A 15,051-nucleotide genomic window follows, 5' to 3' on the forward strand; every position below is an offset into this window, starting at 1 on the left:
TTTGTCTTATAATAAAGAATCCATTAAATTCTCCAAGCATTACTTTCAATTTTCAGTATCGTCAGCATGCTCTATACTCTCATAAGCCAATCAGAATCTCTGTTAGAATGGTTCAAATAATCTGATTGGCTGTAGAAGACTAAAGCTGTCAAAAGTGTCAAACCATCAAAGTTCAAAAACCATCAAAGTTCACATTCTACGATAGTTTACAAACTAAAATAGTTCGGCAAGTCGAATTTAACACTTTTGCCTGAAGTTTTTAAGTCTCTAATACAGAATCTTGAAGTGAAATGTTCAGTGAACTTCAGGCGAATTATGGCTCATAAAAACACGCGAGTTTTTTCACATGACAAGGTAGAAAACAAATTGTTCAAGGCGAGTGTTTTTTGAATGAACGACAGCCGAATTCACCGGAACATGAAGATCGCTCGGGATGACAGCGCCGTAAAACACGGCTGCAGTGAGTGATGTGACTTTCCACTCAACGTATCGGAAAGGATACCAGAGCAAGCTCTTATTTTTTCACTCGAAGGGCGGCCGATGTAGTTTCTGAGGCTTGCTTTACTGTGATGACCGGAGATCGCCATGATGAACTAGCCGTGATGAACTTCAGCATGATCATATTCGCTCAGACGCCGTCATGATTAGTATGAACTTTAACAATTATGCCAGTTTGGTTATATTTTTCATCATTTCTGTTTTGTTTTTGAACACTGAACTTTATATACTATACGAGTGTTAGCTGTGTTTGATTTTTATTACCGTACGTAAGCTTGCAATCTAACTGAGCGTGAAAATCTTTAAAACTCGAAATGTTTATTTTGTTTTTCCTTTGAGGATTTTCGTATCTACTCACGATTTAATAAGGTAAATTACGGCGCCTGGTATGTTTACAAACCTTTGTTTGGTTCTTCTGTTGCTACTTGCCGGCTCGCTTCAGTTCCGAAACTTCACTTTCAATTATCGGAAAAAAAACTAAAAAGAAGTCCCGGAAAAGGTCAAACACAGTACAATTTGGCAGATGGTGTGACAGCTTTAGCTCAGCTCTATGCTTTATACTCTCATAGAGCACGCTCTTTCAACCAATGACAGCGCGCGTTATCTCCGAACTTTATCATAATCCTAAATGAAAATTCATTGTGACATACCTCAGTTCGGTCTGTGATTATACGAGTTATTTGTCAATCACGAGCGTAATTACAGATTACATTATTATGGATTACATGAAGACCTGTTACCAATTAATCATAGCCATTAAGATTTCCAAAAAATAACAAATATATTTATTTCAGAAAATATCTCTGGTGTAGACAGTTTCTACATTACGAAATTCCTCCATTTTCAGTGAAAATTCCTCAGTTTCGTGTGGTTATTGGTATGTTTACTGTAGTCTGTGATCGGCAGATTTAGCCGAGTGGACTCAGTTAAAAAAATAGCAGCTAATGCACTACATTTGAGGAAATTTTAATCCTTATGATTAATGGAGGTATTGCCTCTGGCAGGTTTTCTGTCTCTCAGTCTCGTTACTAGATACTTCCTTTAATCCCTAGTTCTGTTTTTGGCAGCCGGCGCAACTTCATTTACAAGAGGATATAACCACCACAAAATATGGACTCAACACGTGCTAGTCATATTTGGTCGACCTGCACCACATAACGATCCATAAGATAAGATAAGATAAGATAAGATAAGATAAGATAAGATAAGATAAGATAAGATAAGGTAAGGTAAGGTAAGGTGAGGTGAGGTGAGGTGAGGTGAGGTGAGGTGAGGTGAGGTGAGGTGAGGTGAGGTGAGGTGAGGTGAGGTGAGGTGAGGTGAGGTGAGGTGAGGTGAGGTGAGGTGAGGTGAGGTGAGGTGAGGTGAGGTGAGGTGAGGTGAGGTGAGGTGAGGTGAGGTGAGGTGAGGTGAGGTGAGGTGAGGTGAGGTGAGGTGAGGTGAGGTGAGGTGAGGTGAGGTGAGGTGAGGTGAGGTGAGGTGAGGTGAGGTGAGGTGAGGTGAGGTGAGGTGAGGTGAGGTGAGGTGAGGTGAGGTGAGGTGAGGTGAGGTGAGGTGAGGTGAGGTGAGGTGAGGTGAGGTGAGGTGAGGTGAGGTGAGGTGAGGTGAGGTGAGGTGAGGTGAGGTGAGGTGAGGTGAGGTGAGGTGAGGTGAGGTGAGGTGAGGTGAGGTGAGGTGAGGTGAGGTGAGGTGAGGTGAGGTGAGGTGAGGTGAGGTGAGGTGAGGTGAGGTGAGGTGAGGTGAGGTGAGGTGAGGTGAGGTGAGGTGAGGTGAGGTGAGGTGAGGTGAGGTGAGGTGAGGTGAGGTGAGGTGAGGTGAGGTGAGGTGAGGTGAGGTGAGGTGAGGTGAGGTGAGGTGAGGTGAGGTGAGGTGAGGTGAGGTGAGGTGAGGTGAGGTGAGGTGAGGTGAGGTGAGGTGAGGTGAGGTGAGGTGAGGTGAGGTGAGGTGAGGTGAGGTGAGGTGAGGTGAGGTGAGGTGAGGTGAGGTGAGGTGAGGTGAGGTGAGGTGAGGTGAGGTGAGGTGAGGTGAGGTGAGGTGAGGTGAGGTGAGGTGAGGTGAGGTGAGGTGAGGTGAGGTGAGGTGAGGTGAGGTGAGGTGAGGTGAGGTGAGGTGAGGTGAGGTGAGGTGAGGTGAGGTGAGGTGAGGTGAGGTGAGGTGAGGTGAGGTGAGGTGAGGTGAGGTGAGGTGAGGTGAGGTGAGGTGAGGTGAGGTGAGGTGAGGTGAGGTGAGGTGAGGTGAGGTGAGGTGAGGTGAGGTGAGGTGAGGTGAGGTGAGGTGAGGTGAGGTGAGGTGAGGTGAGGTGAGGTGAGGTGAGGTGAGGTGAGGTGAGATAAGATAAGATAAGATCTTTATTAGAGCTCCAAGAAGGCTTTTCAGTCCTAATTTACACAAATGCATTGGTTATTGTCTACAATAGGAAAACTACCTATCAATCCTAGTTTACAAATGAATATTAAATATTATCTACAATAAAAGGGCGTTCAGTCCTAATTTGTGAATATATAACAATCATCGTATAATGATACAATTAACTATTCGAAAAATACAATCGGAAAAGATAATCTTTCAATTTCCTCTTAAACATTGCAAGGTTATTACAATCAGTGATGGCAGTCGGCAATGAGTTCCACATAGTTACTGATCGGTACAGAAAAGATCGCTGCCTAGCATCAGATTTGTATCCCGAAATATCTAATTTGTTCTCATTTCTAGTATTTCGATCGTGTACAGTAGCCCTAGTGACAAAGCGGGAACAGAGATATGTAGGCGCTAGTCCATTAACACATTTAAACGTGAGAATGCCAACAGTATATTTCAACATACTACTAACAGGAAGCCAATTTAAGTCCCTCAGGACAGGTGTTATGTGTTGGAATTTTCTCGAGCCTGTGACAACTCTTGCAGCAAAATTCTGGACACTTTGCAGTTTGGAGACGTTCTTCTTTGATGTACTGGACCATACAGGAGAACAATAAAACAATCGACTAAATATCAAAGCGTGGATAACATTCTCCAAAGACTTTGAGTCAAAAAGATGTTTAATTCTGTTAATCTGGCATAGGCTAACAAAACAAGATGAGAGTGTTCGTAATATGTTTGTCAAAGCTTAGCGTTGCGTCCATTTCTATACATTTCTATTTCAAGATCCCTCGCTGAGTTGAATGGAGTAACTTCTTTGCCTAGTAAAGTGACATGAAAATCTTTAAGGAGTCTTAGCAGCATCTGGCGATTTCCCATCACTAAGAGTTTAATCTTATCAGGGTTGATGAGGAGACCATTATAAGAGCACCACGTAGCGATCTTAGCCAGGTCTTCGTTTATCAGCTGCGCCACTGCGGTAGCATCTTTGACAGGAAACGACAAGTACAGCTTTGAGTCGTCAACAAATGATTCCAATGAGCCACTTTCCGGGATGGTAGGTAAATCATGTATGTATAGGTTAAAGAGAGCCGGTCCCAGTATCGAGCCTTGTGTAACTCCATGAGTGATCGGGCCGAGGTTCGAGGTCTCAGAACCAATCCTGACGTACTTTTGGCGCCCAGTCAGATAACATCTAAACCGTTCTAATGCAGTACGACCAATTCCAAGAGCCTGTAGTTTGGAGAGATGTCTGCAGTGGTCAATACTGTCGAAGGCTTTTGACAAATCCATTAGGACCACAAGGGTCAATTTCTTCGAATCCATTGCTTCTAGTACCTTATCCGTTGTCATAACGTTTAGTGTTTCGCATGAGTGTAATTTTTTATTGCCACTTTGATGTTCGGTGAGGCGCCTGTGGTTATTCATGTAGGTGGCCAGCTGGTTCAGAGCAACTCGTTCGCACACTTTAGATGCTACAGGCAAAAGTGAGACTGGGCGATTATTATTAGCAATCTCGTGGTCCCCTTCTTTCAATAATGGAACGACCTCAGATTTTTTTTCAGACTGACGGGAAGACTGAGGTCAATAACGAACGGTTAACAATAACTGTAAGAATTGGAAGAATACATGGAAGAGCTTCCTTAAGTACAGACGTTGACACTTTATCGTGACCCGGGGCTTTGTTTGACGGTAAAGACCTCATAATCTTCTGAATCTCCCTACTAGACACTGGATGAAAACAAAACTTGTCCACTTCTGAGATTTCATCATCTGGAACAACGGCCAATAGAGGGACCAGATTGTGGACGTTCAACAGGGACCTGGAAGCCTTGGAGGCCCTAACACCCACAGAAGTGAAGAATTGATTGAACTCGTCTGCAACCTCCTTCAAGTCTCTCGTGTATACTTGCTGAGTTGTTTCCCTGCGAGGAATACAACTTCTAATAACCTTCCACTTTTTTAATAGGGGCGTGACTTTCAAGCACATTGAGAAAATTTGTGTTGAAAGGGCGGTCTCATGCCAGGACACTTGTTTGAGATCCGCGACAAATTTATTACGATCGTAATTCTTGTAGGATCTTATATTTACAGAGCCAGAGGGAGACTTAGGCAACTTGATTTCCAAAGAAGTAGACACTAGAAAGTGATCGCTGATGTGAGATACGACCACTCCACTATCTTCTACTATATTGTTGGTGGAGGTCATGATCACATCAATAAGAGTTGACGAATTTTCAGTCACCCGTGTCGGCTCTTTAATCAACTGAGTTAAATTAACGCTGTTGAACAAATCAAGGAGGGCATTAGCTTCAGGAGAACATGGTTTCAACATGTCGCAATTTAAGTCACCACCAACAGTATATCTTTCCCAAAGGTAAGCGCTTGAGTATATTTGTCCATGACGTTGTTAACAAAACAAGGTAAAGGACAATAATCAGGTCTATACGCCACACAAAGTAACATAGACCTCAGTTTCTTCAGTTGAATCTGCATCCATAACTGATGAAATCCTGACTCCGAAATCTCAGACATGTCCTTTAACCGTTTAACTTTGAGCGATGAGCGAGTATATGCGCACACTCCGCCTCCATTCTTTCCTAGTCGGTCCAATCTAGTTAATTTATATCCGTCAATTTCAACTTCGGCGTTCGTCACAGTCGAGTTGAGCCAGGACTCTGAAACAGCCAAGACATCATAATCCTTCTCCCGCATTAACTCCCGCACTTGCAGCAAATGGCTTCTTGTTTTCAATGATCTTACATTAAGATCTGCAATTTTAAGTTTAGACTTCGGGAGATTAGAAGTTTTGCACTGATGTTCTGTTGTTGTTGTTGTTGTCGCGGTCATGGCTCCAGAGGTGTCAGTGTGAATATTTAATAAGTTCGAACGAGTCGATCCTTTTTGAGTTGAGTTTGACGCTCCATCACTGCTAGTAATAAGATTAACTGTAGCAATGGACCTTCGGTTTCTGACATGGTCTCCGCCTCGCTGTCCTCTTTTGCTAGCTAGCAAATTATGAGAAGCAAGCTTCTCCCAAACTTCGGTCGATACTGGTCGAACAACTGATTCATGAAGCGGCGCTGAGAGCTTCTTGAAGGTCTTGTACCAGTTACGCAGTGAAATGAGAGTGTTCCTGGAGTAAACTAGCATATTTAAGACTTAGAACAATATAACTTATAACTGAAAGAAAAAGAAATACTAAGAAACGCTAAGAAACGCAAGGAACGCTAAAAGTTACGGAACCTAAAATCATGCAGCCACACGCCGGCGCAATTTTACGAATATCCAGATATATCCATAACAGATTTTTGTTGAATCTTGTCAATATCCCCAACAGCTAAACCGATCTGATGTAAAAGAAGGAAAAGCATATAATTATAATTATTAGTTTAAACTACCAAGGTAAGTAAAAGTGTCTTTATAGAATTAAAGATACGGTTCGTCACCTGTCTATATCTCGCGTATTTGGGGCGAAACAACCTTTCAATTTTTTTCGCCCTGTTAAAGGCACTGAAATTTCTCACTCATGAAAAGGATAGGACTTTTATCCTCTTTCAATTAAGCTGAAGAATCAAAACATACCAGCATGTTCATGAGTATGATGGGCATCGCCAGGGAGAAAAACACGAACATGACATTAGAAGCCAGAGGATAATGCAGTTTTATGTTGGGCATGAAGTCTGATTCGTAGTTCAACTCTCCCAAAGTCATCGCAAAGGTTTTCATCAAAGCGTATTCCAATGTGTCAAAGTTATACTGAACATGATAAAATGAAACAAAAATTAACAAGGTTTACTCCAAACTGTCATCTCTCTTGTAGACCATCCAGGTCAGTAATCCTTAGGTATTCATAAATATACTCTGTTCTTCCTAAAAACATTGATCGCTGGCAGGTTTCATCGAACTTTAATCTACTCACACCGATACTTTATTACGTTTATACTACTTTCCTGGGTCTAATTGTATATTTCTCCATCAATAAGTTGATTAAAAGTCTTCACAGACCGTTGGAAACCTTTTGTTTCAAACCCTCTTTGTCAATTTGTGGAAGTTAGTTTAGTGGATGGTTATTCTAGTTTACAGAGACAACTGAAAGAGAGAAATTGGGCTCACAGAACCTGAAAAACACCTACCTTAAGGACAACTTTTATTGTTGGCTGACTTTTACTCATTTCTTTAATTCGATTCAATTTTAACTGATAACTTATATACGTATTCACTCAGTCTTAGGCCACTAGTGCTAACGTCCCAAGGTCGATCTCCTGAGGATGTCATTAACACAGTATTTACTTTGACTTTACATCAACAAGTGGAAGGACAAAGACGGTACTGACCACGAGAGTAACAAAGAACTTGACCTCTGAACTTCGAATGGAAAATTATTAAAAATTGAAATATGTTTTTAGAAGACATATCCTTTTAATCAGTCCAAATGAATATTTGGTCAATTATTACGTTCAATGTTAGTTGGAGTAATTAAAGTATCCTGTTATTTACCATTTGATGTTCATAAGCACATAGCATACTGGATAAGTCAAGCAATTCTCTCGCCGTCTTTCTGCCATAGTCTACATTCAGGAAGAGAGAGAAATGTTACTCACTTGATGCAAAATTGCTTTGAGCTCTATTGTAACATTTTCTCACAAACAAAAGCTCAGGTAAGTACGTAGTTAAGTGAGTGTAGTGAGTTACGAGACCTCGCAAAAGCTCTGAGTTGGATTTAAACCCAACTCTACGTGTTAACTATTTATGAGATAAATGCGACTTGAGGTTTAACGATCTTGACGATTGATACAGTTTTCTGATCCGTAGCTTACATGCTTGACTTCTGACCATCCAGATTATCAGAATGTCATTTGTTAATTGGCGTAAATTTGTACAAGAAAGGTAATTCTTCCTCGCATCTAGAAACAACATGTTTAGTGGTAATTAACAAGACTTTACTCAGATGTTCACCTTTAGGGCAACTAATGAATGCTCCAACGAACTTGTAAAACTGTTTTGCTTTCCTTAAGGTAGGCGTAGATCATATGTTACCTGAGTAGATATTTTCATAAATCGCTGAATAAAATAAAACTGAAACGGTTTGAATTAATAAACGCGTTGAGTAACGAATGGATAAAAATGAAATTACATATAAACCCTTGTTTGCTCTGCTACAAATATGCAAGAGATTGATATTACGGGTGGACTTTGACCTGGAACCTCCATAAACTTATTTTTTTGCCTACATTCTTCCTCCTCACCATTCTTATCTTCTAATTACTTCTCCTCTTCCTGATTTTGCTATGTTTGATCTTTAATACCAAAGTCTTACAGCTGTGGCCAACCGAAAATCTAAAATAGACGTCGTAAGGCATTAAAGGAAATTGTCTTCAGATCCAGATTACTAGAATTCTTTTCTTGAGTGATTCATGGTAAAGGTTTTAATGATGATAGGATGATAGTATTAAAGACTTAACCAATTGAGCAAGGAGAAGCCAGAACACAAATATGACGTAGCGAGGAAGAGCAACAGGAGATACAAATGTCGAATAAATTAATTTAGGGCCAATACTTACTGTCCAGGATTTGTCATTGCCTTAAAAGTCAAATTCTTGAACTGAACAATATCCACCCTCTATCTCTAAAGGATTCTCAAAAGATCGAGGTCTGTACCTGTCACAATTGCATTTGCTTCATCAGCAATCCAAAAATAATGAACAGCCAGAGGAACTCACACCATTAAAATTAGCTTTCAATACCTGTAAATGTTTATACCACTGCACCCAGTAATAACTAACTTTTTCTCTTAACTACATAATCCAGTTTTAATGTTTATCTTCTTTCCAACAAACTTTTGTCACAATATTAATTTGCTTTCAACTTTTTAACAGCACTTTTTTTTTTTAATACTGTAGTTCATTAAACTTAAATAACCTCAGGGTATGATCAAGGAGAGCGCAGGGGTACCTATTCAAGGGGAAGAGGGCGCCGTTAATCTGATTTTGTGATTGAAAGGGTGCACTTGTCAACCCCAAAAACTCATTTCAGAAAACCATCTTAAGAAGGAGTGCTTTTTTGAGGATGTATTGGAATGTGAATATGAGAAATTCTGCATATTCCTGATTTTTTTCTTCTCTACCAAATGGCCACCTGAGCCCTCAGTCAGTATTTCATATCTGTCACTTACATCTTTGTAACACAGGTTAGAATTCTTCTCCACATTGTAGGCCAAGAAGTTTGTGGGTGTTCCAACAAGAAGTGTGTCACATCCAGTGGTGCTCTGGGGCCAGCCACAACAGCAGAAACTTGTTGGTTGATGTTTAAAATGCTGCCACTGTCATGACCAGCAATTCCTCGGAACTTGTACCATGACATCAGACCATGACCTCGGACCATGACCTTGGACCATGACCTCAGACCACAACTGCGGAACATGACCTCAGAAGATGACCTGGAAAACATGACCTCCGAACATGAACTCAGAATATGAGCTTAAACTGACAGCCTGAGCGCCATTCCTCAACTATGAGCCTGAATTGTAATTCTGAATTTCAGATTAAGAGCTTAAATAAGAAATTCAATACAATTTTTTTTGTCTACAAATGTAACTAATGGAACACAGAACATGAACGCAGTAGATGAACGCAGAACATGAACGCAGTACATGGACCCAGATCACGAACACAGAACATGAACCAAAAACATGAATTCAGGACATGAACTTAACCCTTCAACTCCCAGAAGTGATTTACTTAAAACTTCTCCCAATAATATCCATACATTATTCGGGAAACAGGTCATGAGAAAATTCAAACTTATTAGGTAGAAACTGCTATCTTGATCGAGCACCAAATTCTCATAACGAATTTACAAGAAAATGTGTAGCAGCTGGAGGGGAGAATTAACAATGTGTAGCAGCTGGAGGGGAGAATTAACAATCAGATCTTGGGAGTTAGAGGGTTAAAACATGAGCTCAGACAACATTGGAAAGCAGTCACTCGGTGTGAATTACACAGTTACTCGCGTTGCTTCCTGTTTTAAGACGAGGTTATGATTTCTCTGTTTCAATTAGTAATTACCAATTATCCAACCTGGATCAACCAGACAAAAAAAATATATTTTGGTGATGAAAAAAAGTTATCTAACCAACATCACCAACCTTTCCAGCGGTTGTGCCTGCTGTAAGACAAGGATGTCTTCCATCGCTGTTCGAGGATGAATCTTATAGCCCAGTTTGAGGGTAAAAATAGGAATAAACATGGCAAAAGAAACCTTAGTTATACAGAAGAAAGGAGATCTAGCCCCAAATAGTTGGGTAGAATAGAGGTGTTGAGTTCAGTTTGGCAACACACACCACTACCCGGTCTTATGTAAAAGCTCGATCGAGGAAGCTACATAAAAGATAATTCTAAAAGGTGCGCCTTTCTTTAATCTAAGTTGATAAGTTTGAATGGTTAGCTCTTTCCGCTTGCCTTTTTTTGACCGGATAATAAACAAGTGATTTTAGTCTGAGTTCATAAATTAAACATGAACTCAGTACACAAACTCAGAACATAAACTCAGACCATTAGCGCATACCATGAACGCACACAATTTTTATAATTGAAGAACACATCGCTCATGTTACAAGACATGTGGACATATATGCTTGACTGTTTTCGGAACCTACTTGAGATCTGTTATCCCTCTATGAAATGTCTCGCACATAATTTCTTGATGCGGACCAAGCTCAAAGTTTATCAAACTTAATTCCGATGCTCCCCTCCCCTTAAACCAAACATTTTTCCATTATAGAGATAAATACTGTTTACCATGGACTTAGCTTTGCTTTGCTTTAACAATCCATTCCTCCAAAGTAACTCTTCGTCCTCATCAGATACTGCTTCTTTCTCCGTACCACAACAACACGTGTCCAGCCTTTCATCTCAGTGTTCAGTACGCAGCGAAATATTTGGAACCTTTAAAATTTAATGAAACATTTTTATTTAAAAAGTCAAAGTCATAGACACTCGTCACCTCTTTAAGTACATCACGAACGCAACTTTTGAATGAGGGAGATTCTAAAGTGGGTAAAACACTTACTTAACAATCAATTTAAAATAATCCTAAAAATGCGAGAAAATGCGGCGTATTAATAATCAAATGAAGTATATGCTATTTGCCAGCCGGGAGGTCCGTATTGGGAAAAACTGTGCCCGGGGTCTTGAGGTCTCCCAAGACAGAGGCACAGTTTTCCCAATAGGGACTGGCCTAGGCTGGTGAATAACATTTTTATTTTTCCCTTAAACTTAACGAAATTCTTAATGATAAAAAGCTGTAATTACGGCAAGATCTTCCATAAACTGAACAATTTTTCAGGGGAGTAAATGATAGTTAAAATAGAAGTAACGCAAATTAAAGAAAGAGGCTACACCGAAACCTTTTTTAATTGCGTAACAATAAAGGTGATTTAAAAAGGCTTTCAAACGGTTTACGGTTAGATCGCTCCATGGTTAGATCGCTCCAAGTCAGATCGCTCCATACCGAAGTCAGATCGCTCCACTCGAAAGTTAGTTCGCTCCATCAAATAAGTTACTTCGCTCCATACATAAGTTACTTCGCTCCATGAAGAAAACTAACGTGGAAGGTTGATAAAAGACAGAAGGATAAGGGAAATTTGATCATTTATTACACACTGAAACACTTATTTCATCATTGGTAATTCGCTTTGGTGGGTTCAAGTGAACGAATCGTCGATCACTTTATATTTCAGCAACTTGATCGCAAGCAACATCATCAACTATAAACTACAAAGATCAGAAGTAAGTTAGTTTATTAGTTTTCTACGTTCATTACACACTGAAACACTTGTTCCAACATCGGTAATTCGACCGATCGCAAGACGCAATACACATCATCAGAAGTAGATCAGAAGTAAGTTAGTGTATTAGGTTTCTACATGGAGCGAAGTAACTTATGTATGGAGCGAAATAACTTATTTGATGGAGCGAACTAACTTTCGAGTGGAGCGATCTGACTTCGGTATGGAGCGATCTGACTTGGAGCGATCTAACCATGGAGCGATCTAACCGGATACCCTTTCAAACAACTACTTTGTCAATGAAATCCCACACAAGTACGCATTGTGGACCTATTTTTAAACAAAGGATAACCAGTATGTCTAAGAATCAGTGTGGACTCCCACTCTAAATATCTGAACGACTCTTACTTCATACATCCTCTATAGGAGGTAATACGGTCACCAAAACTGACTAGAAACTTATATGATATTTTACCTGTTCTAGTAAGCAATTTTAAAATTGATATGAAGATGAAAAACAGGTTTAGGAGCTCGAGATTGACGCTGTGTTCAATATTAGCGATACATAGTTGGTGAGTGTAACAAAGTGTGGGGGATTACTGACAGCGACGAAAATTAAAAATTGCTTCCTTTCGTTATCTGGTTTTCACTACAAAAGGTATCGCTTGTGCGAGAAATATTTTTTATTTCTAGTCAAACCTATTTTATTTCAGTTCCTCAGTTTGTCTAACTCATAGTGTGCTAGCCTTTTTTCTCAGTACATTTATTGTTAAGTACAAATAAAAAGAAGCACTATGTCTTTGAGTCGACCTATTCTACACCATAAAGGGCTAAAAATTGGAAAGGGAGAAGTATCCTAAATCTCAATTATGCACCTTTGCGTATCACTTACAATATATGCTTCCCTGGAACAAAGAACTTCTTTGCCTGTGGAGGATATTATTCATCTGCTGTCTTTTTGCCTCAAAACCACGCAATTTACATATAACGGCACATACTATCAACAAAGTTTTTGGTGCAGCGATGGGTTCGCCCGTCTCTGCTGTCATTGCTAACATGGTAATGGAAGACGTGGAACAAAGGGCCTTAGCCACTTCACCGGTTAAACCCTTTTTCTGGAAACGATATGTCGATGATGTTATTTCTGCGGTATCCGGAAATGAAGCGGAGCGCCTCTTATCGCATTTGAATTCAGTAGAGCCGTCGATCCAATTCACCCTTGAGCGTGAAAAGGATAGACATTTGCCCTTTCCTGATTTAAATGTGTCCAGAGGGGTTCAGGGTAATATAGAGACAAGTGTCTACCGTAAACCTACCCACGCCTACAAATACCTCGCTTTCGATTCTCACCACCCTATTTGCCATAAAAAGTCTGTAGCCAAAACTTTACTATATGTTTCCAATGTCCTAAAGGCAAATGGCTATACAAAAACTTTTCTCCGTAACTGCCAAAAACCAGTTACAAATAGTAAGGCTCTTGATGAAAGGGAACCAGCCACTGGTTTTGCTGTTATTCCTTACATACAGGGTGTCACGGAACCCATCAAGAGAATTTTGAATAGCCACAACGTTAAAGTTGCTCAAAAACCTTTTCAGACTTTGGAGCATATTTTCGCCAAACCTAAGGATCCTATCACGAAAGAACAACGAACCGACACCATTTATTCTATTCCTTGCAATGACTGTGACAACGAATACATCGGACAGACCAAACGTCAAATGAATGATAAGTTTCTAAAGAAACTGTGGTGCTGCGTCGGTGGGAGAGTATAGCAGGTAATTTAGTGTTAACAACTGGGTTGAAAACGTAAATTAGCCACCGTAAAGAGTAAAAAAGCTAACAAACGTCAGTTTGGTACACGGTTGAGAGAGCACCAAAAAGCGGTTTTTCTTCGCAAAAAGGAAAATTCAGCTTTATCGGAGCATACATGCCTAATCAACCATACAATTGGGTGGGATAATTCTAAAATTATCACCACTAATCGGCGTCACCACAAGCGCCTTTGTTTGGAGGCTTGGCATATTAACTCCGCCCACGCTCCTTTAAATCGTGACGATGGCGGTTTGCTTCCTGACGCCTATTTACACCTCGTCAGAAAAAAGGCCGGAACTTTCAACAGGCGGAACCATCAATGCCTAACATCACGAAGGAGATGCGAGATGCTCTTAAAAACCTGAAAGAAGACGAGTCCAGCATGGTCCTCCCAACGGACAATATCATGGATACCGACACCTACCGTGCCAAGATGTTTACGCTTATTGAGAACGGACCCTACCAGCTCCTCAACAAAGATCCGAAAGACCGTCTGACCCGCAATTTGTCCGAAAAGCTGCTCACCTTGAAGCGAAGCGGATATCTATCAGAGGCCGTTTACAACAAGATCCGACCCCGACACAAACAGCCGCCTAGAATCTACGGTTTACCGAAGATCCATAAGGCCGACGTACCGCTAAGACCTATCGTGTCGATATTGATCTCAGAAATTTATTTTCCAAATCCGTACCCTTAATACAGTACAACTTAGTATAATTTTTACTGTTAAAATAATTGGATTAAGGCCATTTTTAACCCTGATCACTCTCATATGCACAACCGAACTACTGACTGAACAGTTTTTAACTAAATGAAAAATTGCGTTTTTAAACCTTTTCTTTTGTTTTAAGTCCTTAAAAAATAGGGGTCACGACGCGTTTTCTAAGTATTTCAGATTTTTAAATTAGTCATCATATCTCGTTCTTGCACATCTAACACCTCCAATGATACTAAAATACTATTCTTTCATTTTCTGAAGTTTTTCATGGAAACATATCGTCCACTACGTTTTCCTTTTTCCGGTTTTGAAGCGGAAAAAGTCATGATTGAGCCAATTTGACTCGTAGAATGTAGGGATAAATATCCCTTCCATAGGCACATGGATTGCTATAAATGTAGGAAATGTTGGTCGTGCGTAAACACCTTTGCATATGATTTATCCGCTTACTTAGCCGACATCCTGTCTCCTTTAACAGGAAAGTCAGAGTACACGGTGACCAATTCAGTATCCACCGTCAGCAATGAGACGATCTTAGACAACGAGATCATGGTATCCTTCGACGTAGAATCGCTGTTTACCAACGTTCCTATCGACACCGCTGTACAAGCCACACTGCAGAAACTCGAGAACGACCCAGGCCTTGCAGACCGCACCACGCTAACGCCTGCACAGATCGCTGACCTTTTGACCTTCGTATTGAGACCCACATACTTTCAAAGCCAGTTTTACCTTATGTTAAGGGCCTATTCGAACAGCTTCGCCGCTGCCTACAACAACAAGGCGTACGCGCTGTTTTCAAGTCGGAGACTACGCTAAGATCTCAGCTAGTGCGACCAAAAGACGCTGTCGACCCGGCTAAACAGGATGGCGTAG

At 40.6% G+C, this 15,051-nt stretch overlaps 1 protein-coding gene across 1 annotated transcript; it reads left to right on the forward strand.

The window, feature by feature from the left end:
• Positions 1–13,776: 13,776 nt before the first annotated feature.
• Positions 13,777–14,886, forward strand: LOC149037652 (uncharacterized; the record flags this gene model as incomplete). The annotated part of the gene is made up of 2 exons (XM_089186366.1): positions 13,777–14,108; positions 14,577–14,886. Coding segments are annotated over exons 1-2 (642 nt in total), but the record flags the coding sequence as incomplete, so codon positions are not given.
• Between the last annotated feature and the right edge of the window lie 165 nt (positions 14,887–15,051).

The sequence above is a fragment of the Pocillopora damicornis genome, chromosome 11 (assembly GCF_964200805.1).
Source record: "Pocillopora damicornis chromosome 11, jaPocDami1.2, whole genome shotgun sequence".
Classification (NCBI taxonomy): Eukaryota; Metazoa; Cnidaria; class Anthozoa; order Scleractinia; family Pocilloporidae; genus Pocillopora; species Pocillopora damicornis.